Consider the following 15279-nt stretch of genomic DNA (forward strand, 5'->3'; position numbering starts at 1 on the left):
GAGAGAAACTCGAAGAGAAAAAAAGAATTGAAGGTGTATGAAAGAGTAGATCGAGGGATGTGAGAGAAAATGTAGACAGAAGGATGAGAGAAAAAGAGACAAAAAGAAGAAGAAGAAGAAGATGAAATAGAGATTGAAGTCATTGAACATAGGAAGGAGGCACAATATTTTCTCTCTTTTGTCGAGAAGTGAAGACGTGAAGATTTCAAATAATTAGAGGATTATTTGAAATCATCAATTTTTTAGGTTCGAAATGTCAAGTAAGATTTTGAGAAAATCTAAATTAGTAAGGTATTAAATTTGTACATAAAAAGAAAAAAGAAAAAAGAAAAAAGAAAAAAGAAAAAAGAAAAAAGAAAAAAGAAAAAAGAAAAAAGAAAAAAGAAAAAAGAAAAAAGAAAAAGAGTTATTAAACGGGTTGAGCCAAGTCCCAATCCTAAAATCACCATATCCTAACAATGCCTTTGTTAACATAGAAACCATAGTACGTGAAGAAAAGTAACGTCTTATACATAAATACTAGCTACCACCTCCGCACGATGCTGCGGGTTTGCATTTTTCCCCAAATTTTGTAATTTTGTATGTAGTACAATTGCATTCATAAGGTAAGAAACTATAAGAAACACTAATTTAAAATATTATCATTCAAAAGCTGGAGTTTTGACCAGATTTGTCTATTCACATATTTCAGAAATTGATGTTTTGCACAGAAACGGGTATTTTAACCAACATTTGTTCAAAAAATGATCATTCTAACCAAAGTTCCTAAACTCTAATTGCAAAGGTAGGTAGTTCTCATCAAAATAATCTGCATTTATCTTTCGAACCAGTTACTTTACATGAGTTCTTCAAAGGTATCATCATTTGGTTCGTCTGTTGTTGGTGCTTCATTCGCGTTGATGAGAAGCTCATTTGTTGCTGATTCTGGTGGGCTGCCATTAAAAATGGGGCAGTCAGATAAGAAAAGGTTGAATGGAGCTGCATATTCTGTTCAAATGATAATCCAATGCAAAACCATGAAGGTTAAGCAACAACTATGAGGCTGATAACAATTATGCAAGTTTGGCAATAACTATGAAGCTGACAGGAATTTTATGTCTGAAATCAATTCACCGGAGCATTTCAAAAACAAAACCCAGTATCAGAAGAAAAAAAGGGAAAAAAAAAAAAAAAAACAGATAGATGAGCAATCCAAAACAAACCCAGACCCAGATCCCTGTTCTTCTTCTCTAAATTACCTGCTATCAACTGATGTCCTGTCTTCTACGTTGGAAGCCTCTTGTCCAACATTGATTCCTTCTGATCTTCTCCTTTCACAGTTTCTCTCTATCTCTACACCTCTTGTCAAACAAATCCAGATCGATCACTCCTGTTTTCCTTTCACAGTCTCTCTCTGTCTCTGCACTGAAACAAATAGAATCTCTCAGAAGTGGCAACACAGCAACCTTGACTTCATGGATTCAGATTTTTGACAGATGCTCCGAGTATCGTCATATATTCAAGTGGCCTATTTTTGAAGAAAGGCATGTAGATTAGAGTTCTGAACATACTGCTCTAATAAATCTTCCCAAAATATACTATACAATAGCAACCATTAGGAAATGAGTACATTCTGTACTATTAATGCCAAAGTTTACAAATCTACAGACAACTTGTATTTGCACAGGATCCATGGTGTAGGAAGGTTCTGGAAAGTCAATGTAAAATCTGCCATAATAGGCTTTGCATCAGAAAAAATTTCAGGACTCAAAACTTTAATCTGCAATCTGCATAAGTATGCCTTACCTTTGTATTTCTCAAGTCTTCCTCTTTCTGTCTCGGTCATGACAATTGGAAGTGAATGGATCCCTGCAAACACAGACGATGAAAATCATGAAATTAATCCATGATTTTGTCCCATTTGAAATGATGCTGTTAGTACTAAGGTAAACATAACTCGATCTTCTCTATAATTACCTTAGTATATCTTAATTTATGTTTTCATGATGTGACTGTATGTTATCCACAAATATTGAAATTCACAGATGGATTTTGAACCAATACATATGGTGAATGATGTCTGGGATAGTGAGGCAAGAACAAATAAGTTGCTCTTGCACCAAACCACCAATAGTGCCAAACTAATCCAACATTCAGTATCATCCTAAAAGTCACTCTAACTTGAGTTCATCAAAAGCAGGACATAGCAACTGAATGAAGCTCAAGGTCAAGCTTATTCACCAATTTCCATGGCATTAACTGAAAATCCAAGGGATGCAAAAATTGCAACCAAAGTGGTCAGACAAAATATGTCATGTAAGGTAGAATCCAGACCAATTTTGAAATTGCAAGACAGTAGCAAAAGCAATCTTAGTCATTAAGCAAGGAGTACCTCCATATCAGAGAGAATCAAACTTTCCCTGCTTTCTTTCATCCAAAACTGTCACAAAATCGATAAGAAATTAAGAATACAGATCACAATTGAATTCAATACAACCATATCTAAATAACAAAGAACTAAGTTGAAAAAAATTACCCCAGGAACACTTTCAGCTGCTTCAAAAAAGCTTTCCCTATTTGAAACCAAATAACAGTGTCAGTGAGTACAAAATCCTAACAAATTTAGAGAACCAAACCAAATAGTACTAAATATTAAAATGTCAATAAAATCAAAGTAAAGACTTCTGGTTTCAAAGTTTTCCATTCAAAACCATGAACTTAAGCATTTACTAAACAATAAAAAAGGCAAAATTCATGTTTGTTGACAAACATATCAATTTGAAGTTTGCTGACAATTTAGTAAAAGAAGGAGCTCTATCATATTGTTAAATCAAAGGAAAATGCAACTAAACAAAATATTATGATGAGGAGAGAAAAACAGGACATTGCATTAAAGGGATTATGACCAAGTGGCCAAACTTTCGTTGAAATTAATGTAGCTTTGTGTAATTTGCTGGCTATTGCAATAGCCAACCAAAACGCTTGCATAGCTACAGCTTAGTTAATATCCCAAATACTATTAGTTTGTATAGTATTTGAAACAGCTATACGCTTTGTTTCATTTCAATGCAATCAGTTTGTACAGATTTTATGTTTAGCTGTTTCAAATACTATACAAACTGAATCCAAAGTCAAAAACTAAACATGGGTCTGTGACTTTCTGCAAGAAATTACAAACCTCTATCAATATCAATGAAAAAGTGCAAGCCACAGAAACCCAATTTGAGATCAACCCAATTTCAAAGAGAGGATCATTAAATTTCAGCAAAAGGGAACAAAGAGTCACATTTTGAATGCATTGAAACAACAATACATACCCAGAAATTACTCGAATGAAATAAACGAAGATGGTTCAGAGCCCACTTACAGTCACAGTCTGTCTTCTTCTCCGTCACAATTGAGCTACTTATTTCTCTGGTTGGAATTGATATTAATCACAAATTCAGAAACATAAATTAAAAGCAGAATGAACTAAAAGCTCAGAAATTAGAAGGTAAATCGGCTAAGAAACAACTAACCTCTTTTCTGAATATCAGCTCGTTCTGCAAAGCAAAAGAAACACACCCGATCTCTCTATCTCTCTGTGGATTGTTCTTGATAAGTGATCGAATTGAAATGGGTCAAAATACCAGAAGACATGAAAATACCTGAAAACATAACCAAAGAGAGCGCATCTTGGCGGAAATTGAAACGGATCAAATTGAAATCGGTCTTCTCTCCCAATAGTTCTTTCCCTGTCTCTAAAAGAAACAGAGCCACGCGGAGTCCCACTGGAGGAGACAAACACTTGTCTGGGGTACTCTAAGTAAAAAGGCAGAGAATAACAGGGCAAAAGAGTCACGACACTATTGAATAATACATAAATACTAGCAATGGTGTCCGCGCTTTGCCGCGGAATTTTTTGTTGTTAACAAATCACAAACATGAAAAACATAATTGAAAATCTGAAAGTGACTTCATTCTTGATAAAAGTGAGAAATAATGAAAGACAAGTTGGCTATTCTAAAAAATCACGAAGGTTACTAATATATAATGCAGGCTTGGTTCAAAGCACCGTTGAAATTGAATTGAAAACTATGAATCTTAATGATAGTTAAGTATTCTACTTTTGAAAATTATGAATCTTGTTTGGGAAGCGCAAACAGCTTATCAATCTCTGAAGCCTCCTCAGCAGCTTGAGGATATAGTCTGCAAAAGCAATAGGAAAAGTGACATTAATCCAGGGCTTCAATCTGGACATATGCACACAACTAAGCGAAAAAGAAGATGAAGAAAAGAATGGAGTGTGATCTACAATGTTCGGTAAGCAAAAGGTTAAAGATGTGTCTGATCAAGTGTAACTGAAATTTCTAAATAATTAGCTTATAGAGAAGCAAGTTTCTTGTATCACTCAAATAAGTCGTTGCATGCACGAAACAATTCAATATTTTCACTGACACATGAGCATTTTCACCATATTGAAAGTGAGCAGAATTTTAATGTTTGCTGTAAATGAAATGTGTGATTATGAACAAAATTGCAGATACGTACAAAATGAGGCCTTTACTGGAAAATTGACTTCAAATGAAAATAATAGTGTTATTTATATGCAAAGAGGTTGGTGTATTGCACAGTCTAGTATGGCATTTACTTTGACTTGAATCACAACGGAAGGAAAATTAAAAGGTTAAAGTTTTACATATATCCACTTAAGTGTGAAAGAGGTTGCTAGAGATGGATCAAGTTGTGAAGTTGAGAGCTAAAGCCACCAAGTCCATACGGTTAAAAAAAAAAAAAAATGAAATCACAGAAAACATTACACTCTATCAACTTCAACCAATTAAAAATTACAAATGAGTGCCAAAATTTTGCAACATTTTTTTTTTCTTTTTGAAAATGTCATGAATAACTGCTGGTCTCAAATTCCTCTAGCAAAAGTAATTTCATAGCACACAGATCAAAATGCATAGTACTTGGAGGTAAAAAAAAATATAAAAAAAATTCAATGTATATGAGCAATTTCAAATCAGCCCTGAACTGATCTTAAGATTTTCTCCTCTTGCTTAATCATATATGCATGCAATAATAAGCATAGCTTCCTCTATATGATGGACAAATTTACCATATGTGTTCAAGGTCTTAATTTCAAGTTCTTAATGCAGAACACTTCATCCCAAAGATTGCTCCATAAGATGTCAAAGGTGCACAAATTTACAACACTGACGAATTCATGAAATTTTGAAATGACTAAAACTGAAAACATTGTAAACTGAACTTGGAAACCTATCAAATGACCTTTGCTGTATTTTTTGAGGTTGAAATAAAATAAAACATAATCCTTGAAACATAGCCCAAAAGTGCAAGCTGAAAATTGCATTGGCTTGAAACAAATGAAACAAAGATCATTCTAATCAGAACTACAGGTTGACTATTAAATCACAACTATAAAAAAATGAAACAAAGATCAACTTGGATCGTGATTTCTGCAGAATGATACTATATTACTCAATGGAAAGCAGACAACAAAGAAGTAGATTTCAGGCCTGTGTATGAAATCAAAACCTGTAACTAAGTGAGGTTTGCAGTGCAGACCAAGTATTTATGATCAGTGATGCTAATTCATTAATTGTGGTCCACCATTTCCTCGCTTCTTATGATTACAATACAGTTCGCTTCTCATCTAGATGAGCGAACAATTACATGGAACATAAGATCATCCAAATCAACCCTTCACAAATAAATGGTTCAAGTGACGAAGAAAGTAGGCATCTTCACAAAATGACCACTGAACATATAAAAAAAGGAAATTGCATAGAACTGGAACTTACTCGGTCCGCAGCTGCCTGTAGGGTCTGCTGATCTCCCCACTCCCCTTTTCTAGTAACAGTTACATATTTAAAAAAAAAAATTATAATTAGTTTAGCTTTAAGTAACAATTAGATACAAATGCAAGTGTCCCATACTTTGCAGTAAAAATCAATAGGCATGAAAGAAGATATCTAACTTTTTCATCTTCCTCAGGTAAATTTTGCACTTCATCAGGACATAAGCTTAATTTTCAAATGTCTAATGTTTAAAACACTAATATCTAAAGCTGCCATAAAATTTAGATTAAGCAGATTATGCCTAAAGCTTTAAAATTAGATTATTCAATCAGATTGGTATTGATTCTCAAATATCTAATATTTAAAACACTAATGTCTAAAGCTGCCACAAAATTTACAGTAAGCAAGTTATGCCTAAACCTTTAAAATGACTATGATTCAAAACGTTTCAAGCTATGTCTCTGGTGTTTACCAATTTCAAAATTTTAATTAGATGACGGCTCATTTTTGATTTGGGTAACAACAATCTTGTCAAATAAAAGCACAAATAATTCTCAATCTCTATGAAAGTCTTAAAACAAAAACCAACTTTAAAATCATAAACTCACAAATCAAGGAAATTAAATAAACTGCTAAACACCAAGAACATAACTTGAAACCTCTCCAATCAATCATCAACAACCCTAAACCCGCAGACAAACAAAAACGCACAAACCCATATCAATTCAAAACCACCAACAACAACAGACCCAATCAAAAACCATAGAACCCAATCTGAAACCAAATACCATTATCGGTGACAACAAAATTCTGACCATTTAACGAAAGAAAGAATCCCAACCAAGCAAAAAATATGATGAGAACAAAAGAAAAACCTGAACCTGCCCCAAAAACTCAATATCGTTGCTGCTTGATCCAAACCCAACCCAATTCCTTCGTCTTCGATCATCCAGTAAACTCACGACCGGTAGATTCTGGAGAGCGAAAATATATAACCCAAGGGCAGAACCGGCATTTTACTGCCAAACGAACAGACAGAGCAAGGGCATAATCGACATTTCACTATTTTTTAAACTGTTAAATGAACGGTAAGTCTCCTTTAGTCCAAAGGAACGAAACATAAACCTGGACGTGTTCCTTGCATTGTGGCGATCGACAGTGGCTTCTGCTGGAAAACAGAGGTCGTTGGTTCTTAACTGTCAAACACCCACTCTCCTTGAACATCCTCTCTCTCTCTTAGCTAGTCCATATCACTAGCTAGTAGTAGTTTTCCATAGATAGATAATGCCGAGGCCAAATGTTTCTCGTCTAGGTAAGAGAGACTCCGGCGACGTTGATGACTCCCTCCGTGACTCTAAACGGCCTCGTCCGGACCTCCCTGAGATACTTGTACGAGTAGCTGACATGCCCAGGTGGAGTCGAAAAGCCTTTGACGGGATCCATGAGCTGAACAGGGTGGATAGTATTGTTTATGATACTGCCCTGTTTGAGACCGACAACATCCTCCTGAGTGCTCCAACTGGACCCGGGGAAGGTAATGTTGCCATCCTCACCATTCTCCAGCAGTTCAGTATAAATATGGATAGATGTGATGATTATAGTGTAAATCACAGAGGGTACAAAGTATTGTATTTGGCTTCTGCTACAGCTATTGTTCGTAAGGTGGTGGCACATTTGAGTGCAAGATTGAGGTCTTTTGGTGCCAAGGTGAAAGAAATGAGTGGTCATGACCAGACCCTCACTCACTCACAGATTGAAGAGACTCAGATTATTGTCACAACTCCTAAGGATTGGGAAATGATCACAAGAAAGTTTGGAGAACACACTTGTACACTGGTCATTATTGATGGAGTTCACCTTCTCCACTCTACTAGAGGCCCCGTTCTTGAAAGCATTGTTGCTAGAACGGTTAGGATGCTGGAGACCACCAAGAAACATACCCGATTGGTGGGTTTATCTGCTGTGTTCCCCAACTATGAAGACGTGGCGCGATTCTTGCGTGTTGATGATAATGGTCTTTTTAATTTTGACAATAGTTGCAGACCTGTTCCTCTTTCTCTCAAGTGTGTTGGAATGGAGGATAGAAACCCACTGAGTAGGTTTCAATTGATGAATCAACGCTGTTATGAAAACGTGATAGCTGTGCCAGGAAATCATCCTGTTCTTATTTTTGTCCACTCAGAGAACCAGACAGTCGAAACAGCTCGCTATATAAGGGATACCGCAGTTGCTAATGGTACCATTGATGCATTTAAGAAAGAAGGCAGTGTGACCATTCTTCAAAGTAGTATTAATTCGGCTGAGAGCAACGATCTTAAAGACCTTCTGCCATATGGTATTGCTTTTCATCATGCGGGGTTGAGCAGGGATGAATGCCAAAAAATTGAGGAGCTCTTTGCTGATGGGCGTATACAGGTTTTGGTTTCTACTGCAACACTCGCTTGGGGTGTGAATGTTCGAGCTCATACTGTGATAATAAGAGGAACTCAGGTGTATGATCCAGAGAAGGGTGCATGGGCTGAAATAAGTACTCTGGATGTTATGCAGATGTTAAGTCTTGCAGGAAGACCTCAGTATGATTCAATTGGAGAAGGGGTAATCATTACCGAAGACGACAAACAACAGGACTACTTATCTTTGTTAAACCAAGGAGTTCCTATTCAAAGTTATTTCAGGTCCAGTTTGGAAGATCAATTGAATGCTGAAATCGTCCTTGGGACTGTCAAAAATTTCAGTGAAGCTTGTACATGGTTACAATACACTTACCTGTATGTTCAATGGGAACGTGATCAGAGACTCTGGGGCTTGGAAGCTGCTGATCTACCAAGAGATGTTACATTGAAGGAGAAGGTACAAGACTTGGTCATTTCACCTGAGTCCTTCATTTCCTTTTTTTTTTTCTTTATGTTTGTGTGCCTTGTTGTCTTTTATTCAATCTTGATAGAAGTGAAGTTTATATGTGTTCTTGCTGGGTTAATATCTGATTTTGTTTGCTGACTTATTTGTATTTTGTTCTCGCTGTTCTAAATCTTGATATTTTACTTTTTCATGTCCCAGTTTCTATCTCTTATGGATATCTAATGTTGTCTTACCCTGTTGTTTTCAGATCACTACTGCTGCAAGCATGTTGGCCAGTAAAAAGTTGATCGAGTATGATGAGAAAAGTGGATATTTCCAGGTTACAGACTTGGGTAGAATTGCTAGCTATTACTACATAACTCATACAACAATATCTGCATATTACAAGCATGTGGAGCCAACAATGGAAGGCATCGAGTTTTATCAATTATTCTCCTCTAGTGAGGAATTTAAGTATGTCACTGTTCGGCAGGATGAAAAGATGGAACTAGAATCATTGAATATCGATTTTCGAGTCAAGGAAAGCCTTGAAGAGGCCAGTGGCAAGATTAATGTTTTGTTGCAAGCATATATTTCACAGAAGAAGCTTGAAGAGCTTTCATTGACATATGACATGGTTTACATTACTCAGGTTTGTACTGTCGATGCTGCTCTTACTTTCCTGTTTGTTACTTGAGCTACCGTTACTGAAGCTTGCTCTTCAGAAAGTATTTTTCTAATCTTGTCGTTCTGTTTATTATCTGAAAAGATTTTCACTCCAGTTGGTCTGGCTTGCTATTCTTGGCCTTCATTAATTTGTCTGTTTTTTCTCTTACCTATTTGTTTTCTTTTGGTCAGTGTGCTGAGCGTTTTCTACGAGCTCTTTTTGAGATTATTGTGTTGAAATGTGGAAGAGCTCAACTAGCTGTACAGGCTTTGAACTTGTGTAAAATGGTTAACAAGAGGATGCGGAGTACCGAAGCACCAATTGAGATAAAGCTTGCAGCATCAGTGCAACCAATTACTCGCACTGTATTAAGGGTTGAGCTTACTATTAGTACACCAGACTTCCCATGGGAGGATGGAGTTCATGGATGTGCAGAGCCATTTTGGTTAATAGTGGAAGGTAACAAACAATCTATTCATCATGAATATTTTCTGCTCAAGAATGAGGATCACACATTGAACTTTACAGTGGAAATTCCCGAAGAGGTGGAACCTCAATACGTCATTCACGTGGTGTCTGATAGGTGGGTTCATCAAGAAACTAGTGTGAATCTTAATGTTGAGCACCTTCAGTTACCTGAAAAAAATCCTCCACCTACAGAGTTGGCGGGTTTGAATCAAATTCCTGTGACTGAATTAATGAATCAAGATTATGAAGCTTTGTATGATCTTGAGCATTTTAATCATGTCCAGAGTATGGTCTTCAAACGTCTTTATTACTCCGATGACAATGTCTTGGTTGCTGCACCAACAGGGTGTGGCAAGATTATATGTGCAGAGTTTGCTGTATTGCGGAATCATCAGAAGGATGGTGACAAGATGCGTGTTGTGTATATTACAGCTATGGAATGTCTTGCTAAAGAACGGCACACTGACTGGCAGAGGAGATTCGGAAGATCATCAGATGGTCTCGGGCTGTGTGTTGTTGAATTAACAGGAGACACAGTCACCGACTTGGAACTACTTCAGAAAGGTCAGATTATTATCAGCACTCCTGAGAAATGGGATGCTTTGTCTCGGAGCAAGAAAGGGAGGGGGCATGCTCAAGAGGTTAGTCTTTTTATTATAGATGAAGTTCACTTGATTGTGGGTAAAGATGGCCCAGTTTTTGAAAATATAGTCTCTAGGATGAGATACATATCAAGTAAAGGTTCGAAGAAGATCCGGATTGTGGCTTTGTCCACTTCTCTTGCAAATGCAAATGATGTTGGAGAATGGATAGGGGCTACCTCTCATGACCTTTTCAATTTTGCTCCTGATGCGCGCCCAGTGCCACTGGAATTACACATTCAGGGGGTGGATTTAGCTAATTTTCAAACAGTGATGAATGCACTGGCAAAGCCAACACACACTGCAATTGTTCAACATGGGAAACCTGCTCTTGTGTATGTTCCTATGGGGAAACATGTGCAAGTAACAGCTCTGGATCTGGTGACTTACTCGGATGCAGATGGTGGTGGTACACCATCATTTTCAGAATGGATAATGGAGTCCATAGAGAACATTAGTGATAAAACTTTGAGACGCACTTTGAGCCATGGAGTAGGCTACTTGCATGAAGACTTAACCACTTACGATCAAAACATAGTGTCAGAACTTTTTAAAGCTGACCATATTCAAGTGTGTGTCATGAGTGGTTCAATGTGTTGGGAAGTGCCTTTGTCTGCCCGCTTGGTGGTTGTGATGGGAACCCAATATGATGACCAGGAAAATTTTCATTTTGAATACCCTGTTACTGATCTATTGCAGATGATGGATCATGCTGGTCGCCATAGGAGTGGTGTATCTGGGAAATGTGTCATCTTCTGCCAAGCTTCTCGCAAAGCATTCTACATGAAGTTCTTAAAGGAAGCACTCCCTGTTGAAAGCCGCTTGCACCATTACCTACATGATTATCTAAATGCAGAAGTTGTAGCAGGAATAATTAAGAAGAAGCAAGATGTTGCTGATTACCTCAAACAGACCTTCTTGTACCAGAGGCTTAAGCAAAATCCAAGATATTATAATCTACAGGGGGATCTTTCTGATTACCTCTCACAGCTTGTTACAGATACACTGAGGGAGTTGGAAAAAAGAAGGTTAATCTCTATAGAGAATGGCGAGGATCTTTTACCTTTGTCTTGTGGTAGGATTTGTTCAGACTACTACATCAGATATACTACCGTTGAGCATTTCAGACGTACCTTAACTTCAGAAACAAAGATGAAGGGTCTTCTTGAGATTCTAGCTCATGCTTCAGAGTATTCACAACTTTCTCTACTTCCCGGAGAAGAAGAGCTGATTCAAAGGTTGATTAACCAACAGAGATTTTCCATTGAGATTCCCAACTGCAGAAATCCTCATGTCAAAGCAAATGCTCTGCTTCAGGCCTATTTCTCAAGGAATGAAGTGGGTGGGAACCTATCATCGGACCAGCGTCAGGTCCTCCTTTCTGCAAGTAGGTTGCTGCCTGCAATGGTCTGGATCATTTACAGAAGGGGCTGGCTACAACTTGCTCTCCTAGCTATGAGAGTCAGCCAGATGGTCACTCAAGGAATGTGGGAATATGACTCGATGCTTCTACAGCTTCCCCACTTTACAAAGGAAATGGTAGAGAGATGCCAGCACAATGAGGGAAAGAGGATAAACACTGTATCTGATTTGGTGAACATGAAGAAGGATGAGAGGCATGCACTACTTGAGACCATACTTGAGATGACAGATAACGAGATGGAGGATATTGAAAGATATTGCAGACATTTTCCCAGCAATAAACTGACAAAACTTAAATTTCGGAAGAATGAAAGGGCCGGGGAAATAATAACTTTGGAGATTGAAATAACTACCCATAGACCAGTTGGTGCTGTTGATACTCCAAGGTTTCCAAAGAAGACCAAAGAAGAGGGGTGGTGGCTGGTAGTTGGGGATACCAGTACTAACTCATTGCTTACCATCAAAGAGGTTCCCTTGCAAAAGAAGGCAAAAGTCGAGCTTCAGTTCATGAATTCTGCAATAGCTGGACAGAATCTGGACTTGACCCTATTTTTGATCTCTGATTCACGAATGGGATGCGACAAGGAAAAAAGCTTCACTGTAGCTTGACTGTATATGATTATATCTGAACTGATCTATTTTTGTTCCCTGCGTTGTAGAACTGGAGTTGTTGATGATGAATTGCTTGTTTACAAAGCAGGTGTAATGCAGTTTTTATCTTTGTTTTTGTTCTCGAACTTGCCTATAGTATCTACTCTTGTTGTTTCTCTTAAACTCCACACCAGCTTTGGGTGAAAGCTGAGTTTACCTTGGCGTAAATTTAGGTAATGTTGATTACTTTTGAAGACGAGAGTTTTCGCCATCCACGTGATTTACGACTATTGTGTTTTTCTTTATTTGCCTTATTTTGCCAGCTCTTTCTTTATCATGAAGCCAAAACTTGATCATGGAAATAAAGCTACCTACAGGTTTTCCGATTTGTCGCATTTTCAAGACTCCTCTTTTGACGAATTCGATCGCCTCCTGTTTCCTCAAACTTCTCTGCAGCTATTGCCTCGGCAAGATGTTGTTAATTGAGCTTTACTATCTCCATCTACACCTACAACTTCAATTCTGGGCACCCTGCACATCATCTGAACGAAAACTGAAGAGAAATTCTTGCTCTCTGATCAATGCTTTCAGTAAAAAAGAATCTTACTTCAAAGAATGACCATGTATAGTAGTCAATGACTAGGGATTAATTTCTTAACTAAATTACTCTCTCTATGAGACCAGAAACTATCGAAGCTTGAAGCACGACATATATATCAACGTGGTGAAAGAATGAATTGAGAAATCATGTGTGAAAAGAAAATATAGAAAATACTAAATAGAATGCGTTAATCAATCGAAGTGAAAGCCAATTAAAGTTCTAAACCTTCACGTTAGGTCAAGTCCTGGACTTGGTTTTATCTCTTGAAGAAGAATTTGTCTTCCCCCGGTGCTTAAAGATTTCAATAGCAGACATCTCCCCGGTACTTATGGATCCAAAATAATTTTTCAAAACAACAAGGAGAACAAGAAAATGATTTTGATGAACAGTTTATGTAAACGTGACTTTTGCGAACATATGTTCACAATGGATGAACAAGTGTTGCGATAAGGTCGTACTTCTTCTCAAGTAGTCATTGCACTGATTCAATTTCATACCTTTTCATTTTCTCAAAAATAAAATAAAATAAAATAAACTGCATACCTTTTCAAAAAAAAAAAAAAATTGTTTCTGATTTATTCGTACAAAAATTATGGAAAATTCTATTTTCCCTTTTCTAAATAAATACTAGCATATGTCCACACTCCATGTGTGTACGTGGGTGATTACGTGCATTTTTCATTGTGTTTTGCTTTTTTTTTTTTTCTTTCAGTAAGAAAGTAGGTGTTTTTTTTTTTATTTTTTTTTTTAAAATAAAGGCCGATGCAACTGTCCTCAAAGCTTCATTAATGAAACTGTTAAATATAAAGGGGGGGGACGTAAAGCTTGAACCTCGAACAATTAGTAACAAGAGAACATCCCAAATAATAATGGGAACTCCCACTAATCCTAGCATTCAAACATGCACCAACTAGTAAGGGTTGACATACTAGATATCTGGGTAACTCCATTTGCTTTACAATAGTGACATACCGGAAAGATAAAACTCATACAAAGCCATAGCAAGACATTTTTTTTTTTTGAAAGGAAGTGGGTAATAAACCAAAGCAGTTTCCTAATTCCTATAGCAATAACTACAATTTATTTTATTTTAATTTAATTTTCTAATTTAATATTAATGTCCTTTTTTTAATATTTAAGAGTTATATCCGTCTAATGTTTTGGTTATGGAGAACGCTCTCTTAAAAAATTATGAAAAATAAATCTATTTTTCTTTTTTTTAAATAACTATAAATGCCGATTATAAAGCGCGACATTATGAGTGTTCTCATTTAAGATTTTGCTCTATATTATCCTGTGGTTTCAAAATGTCCAACTCGGCAGTTTGTGGAAACCATAATGCAACTGAAGTATCAAACAATAAGGCAGTTTATAATTTTTTTTGAAACTTAAAGAGGCCAAAAGGAAATATACAAAGACTTTGGGGTTTCACGGAACTTCAGTCTTGTAATTAACCTCACTTCTTACAAAGTCTCTACAAGAATTCAAGAAACACTGATTAATGTTTTCACTAGTGTTACAAAATAAAAGAAAAAGGAAAGTAGACTATTAAATTGAGAATAGATTGCTTGTTTATAGACTTGTATCGAGTAAAAAGAAGTGTGAGTTTTGCCGAATACCATTTGGTATATTTACATGGGTCTCCCTTGTGTCGAGGGCGGCTGGTGCGGTTGCACAAGGTCTCTGAAAATCAGCAGTCTCCGATTTTCAAGTATGTAACAGTATGTTTACCTAAACTATCGTTTGTGTCTTTCTAGTCTAGTTAGAAATGCGTGGAGGAAGGGTCTTTCCTGACCCGGGTTCGAATCACACCATTATTACTCCCTTCCCCCCTCCTCCTCTTTCTTTCTTTTTGTCAATATCCCCCCTTTTTTTTGTTTAAGTAGGTTACATTTTTTTTTTCATTCCTTTCCTTTTGTGCGTTTTTTTGCAAGTCAGCAAAAAAGTTACCTTACAAAAGAAACACATGCAAAGAAACAAAATAGTGAATTGTTAAATGAGGATAATTTTTACATTATTAAATAATTTTGTCATAATATTTGTTTTATCATATCCATTCTTGTTTTTAAGTCATTATGAAATGAACATAGGGTAGTTCTAGTCTGACCGACAAAGAGAGAAAAAGGGAAAAAAAAATAAAAAAAAAGCTTTTCTTACTTCATCCATTAATATAAGTTACCGAAAATCATTAAGTAAAAATAATCAATTTCAAATGATGTCCCCATCATTTGATACACAAAATAAGTTTTAAAAAATCTGATTTAGAAT

At 36.5% G+C, this 15279-nt stretch overlaps 1 protein-coding gene and 1 long non-coding RNA gene across 2 annotated transcripts; one reads left to right on the plus strand and one right to left on the minus strand.

Moving 5' to 3' along the window:
* Positions 1 to 638: 638 nt before the first annotated feature.
* On the minus strand, positions 639 to 2148 carry LOC112166935. The gene is made up of 4 exons (XR_005800172.1): positions 1957 to 2148; positions 1786 to 1848; positions 1239 to 1507; positions 639 to 932 (listed from the first exon to the last, which is right to left on the minus strand). It is a non-coding gene; the product is annotated as an uncharacterized LOC112166935 (long non-coding RNA).
* Positions 2149 to 4692: 2544 nt separating this feature from the next.
* Positions 4693 to 12428, plus strand: LOC112203099 (DExH-box ATP-dependent RNA helicase DExH12). The gene is made up of 5 exons (XM_040505712.1): positions 4693 to 4739; positions 5912 to 5950; positions 7169 to 8645; positions 8890 to 9273; positions 9480 to 12428. Exons 1-5 carry the CDS (start codon positions 4693 to 4695, stop codon positions 12426 to 12428), a joined length of 4896 nt encoding a protein of 1631 aa, XP_040361646.1.
* Positions 12429 to 15279: the final 2851 nt, after the last annotated feature.

This window comes from Rosa chinensis, chromosome 5 (assembly GCF_002994745.2).
Source record: "Rosa chinensis cultivar Old Blush chromosome 5, RchiOBHm-V2, whole genome shotgun sequence".
NCBI classification, from domain to species: Eukaryota; Viridiplantae; Streptophyta; class Magnoliopsida; order Rosales; family Rosaceae; genus Rosa; species Rosa chinensis.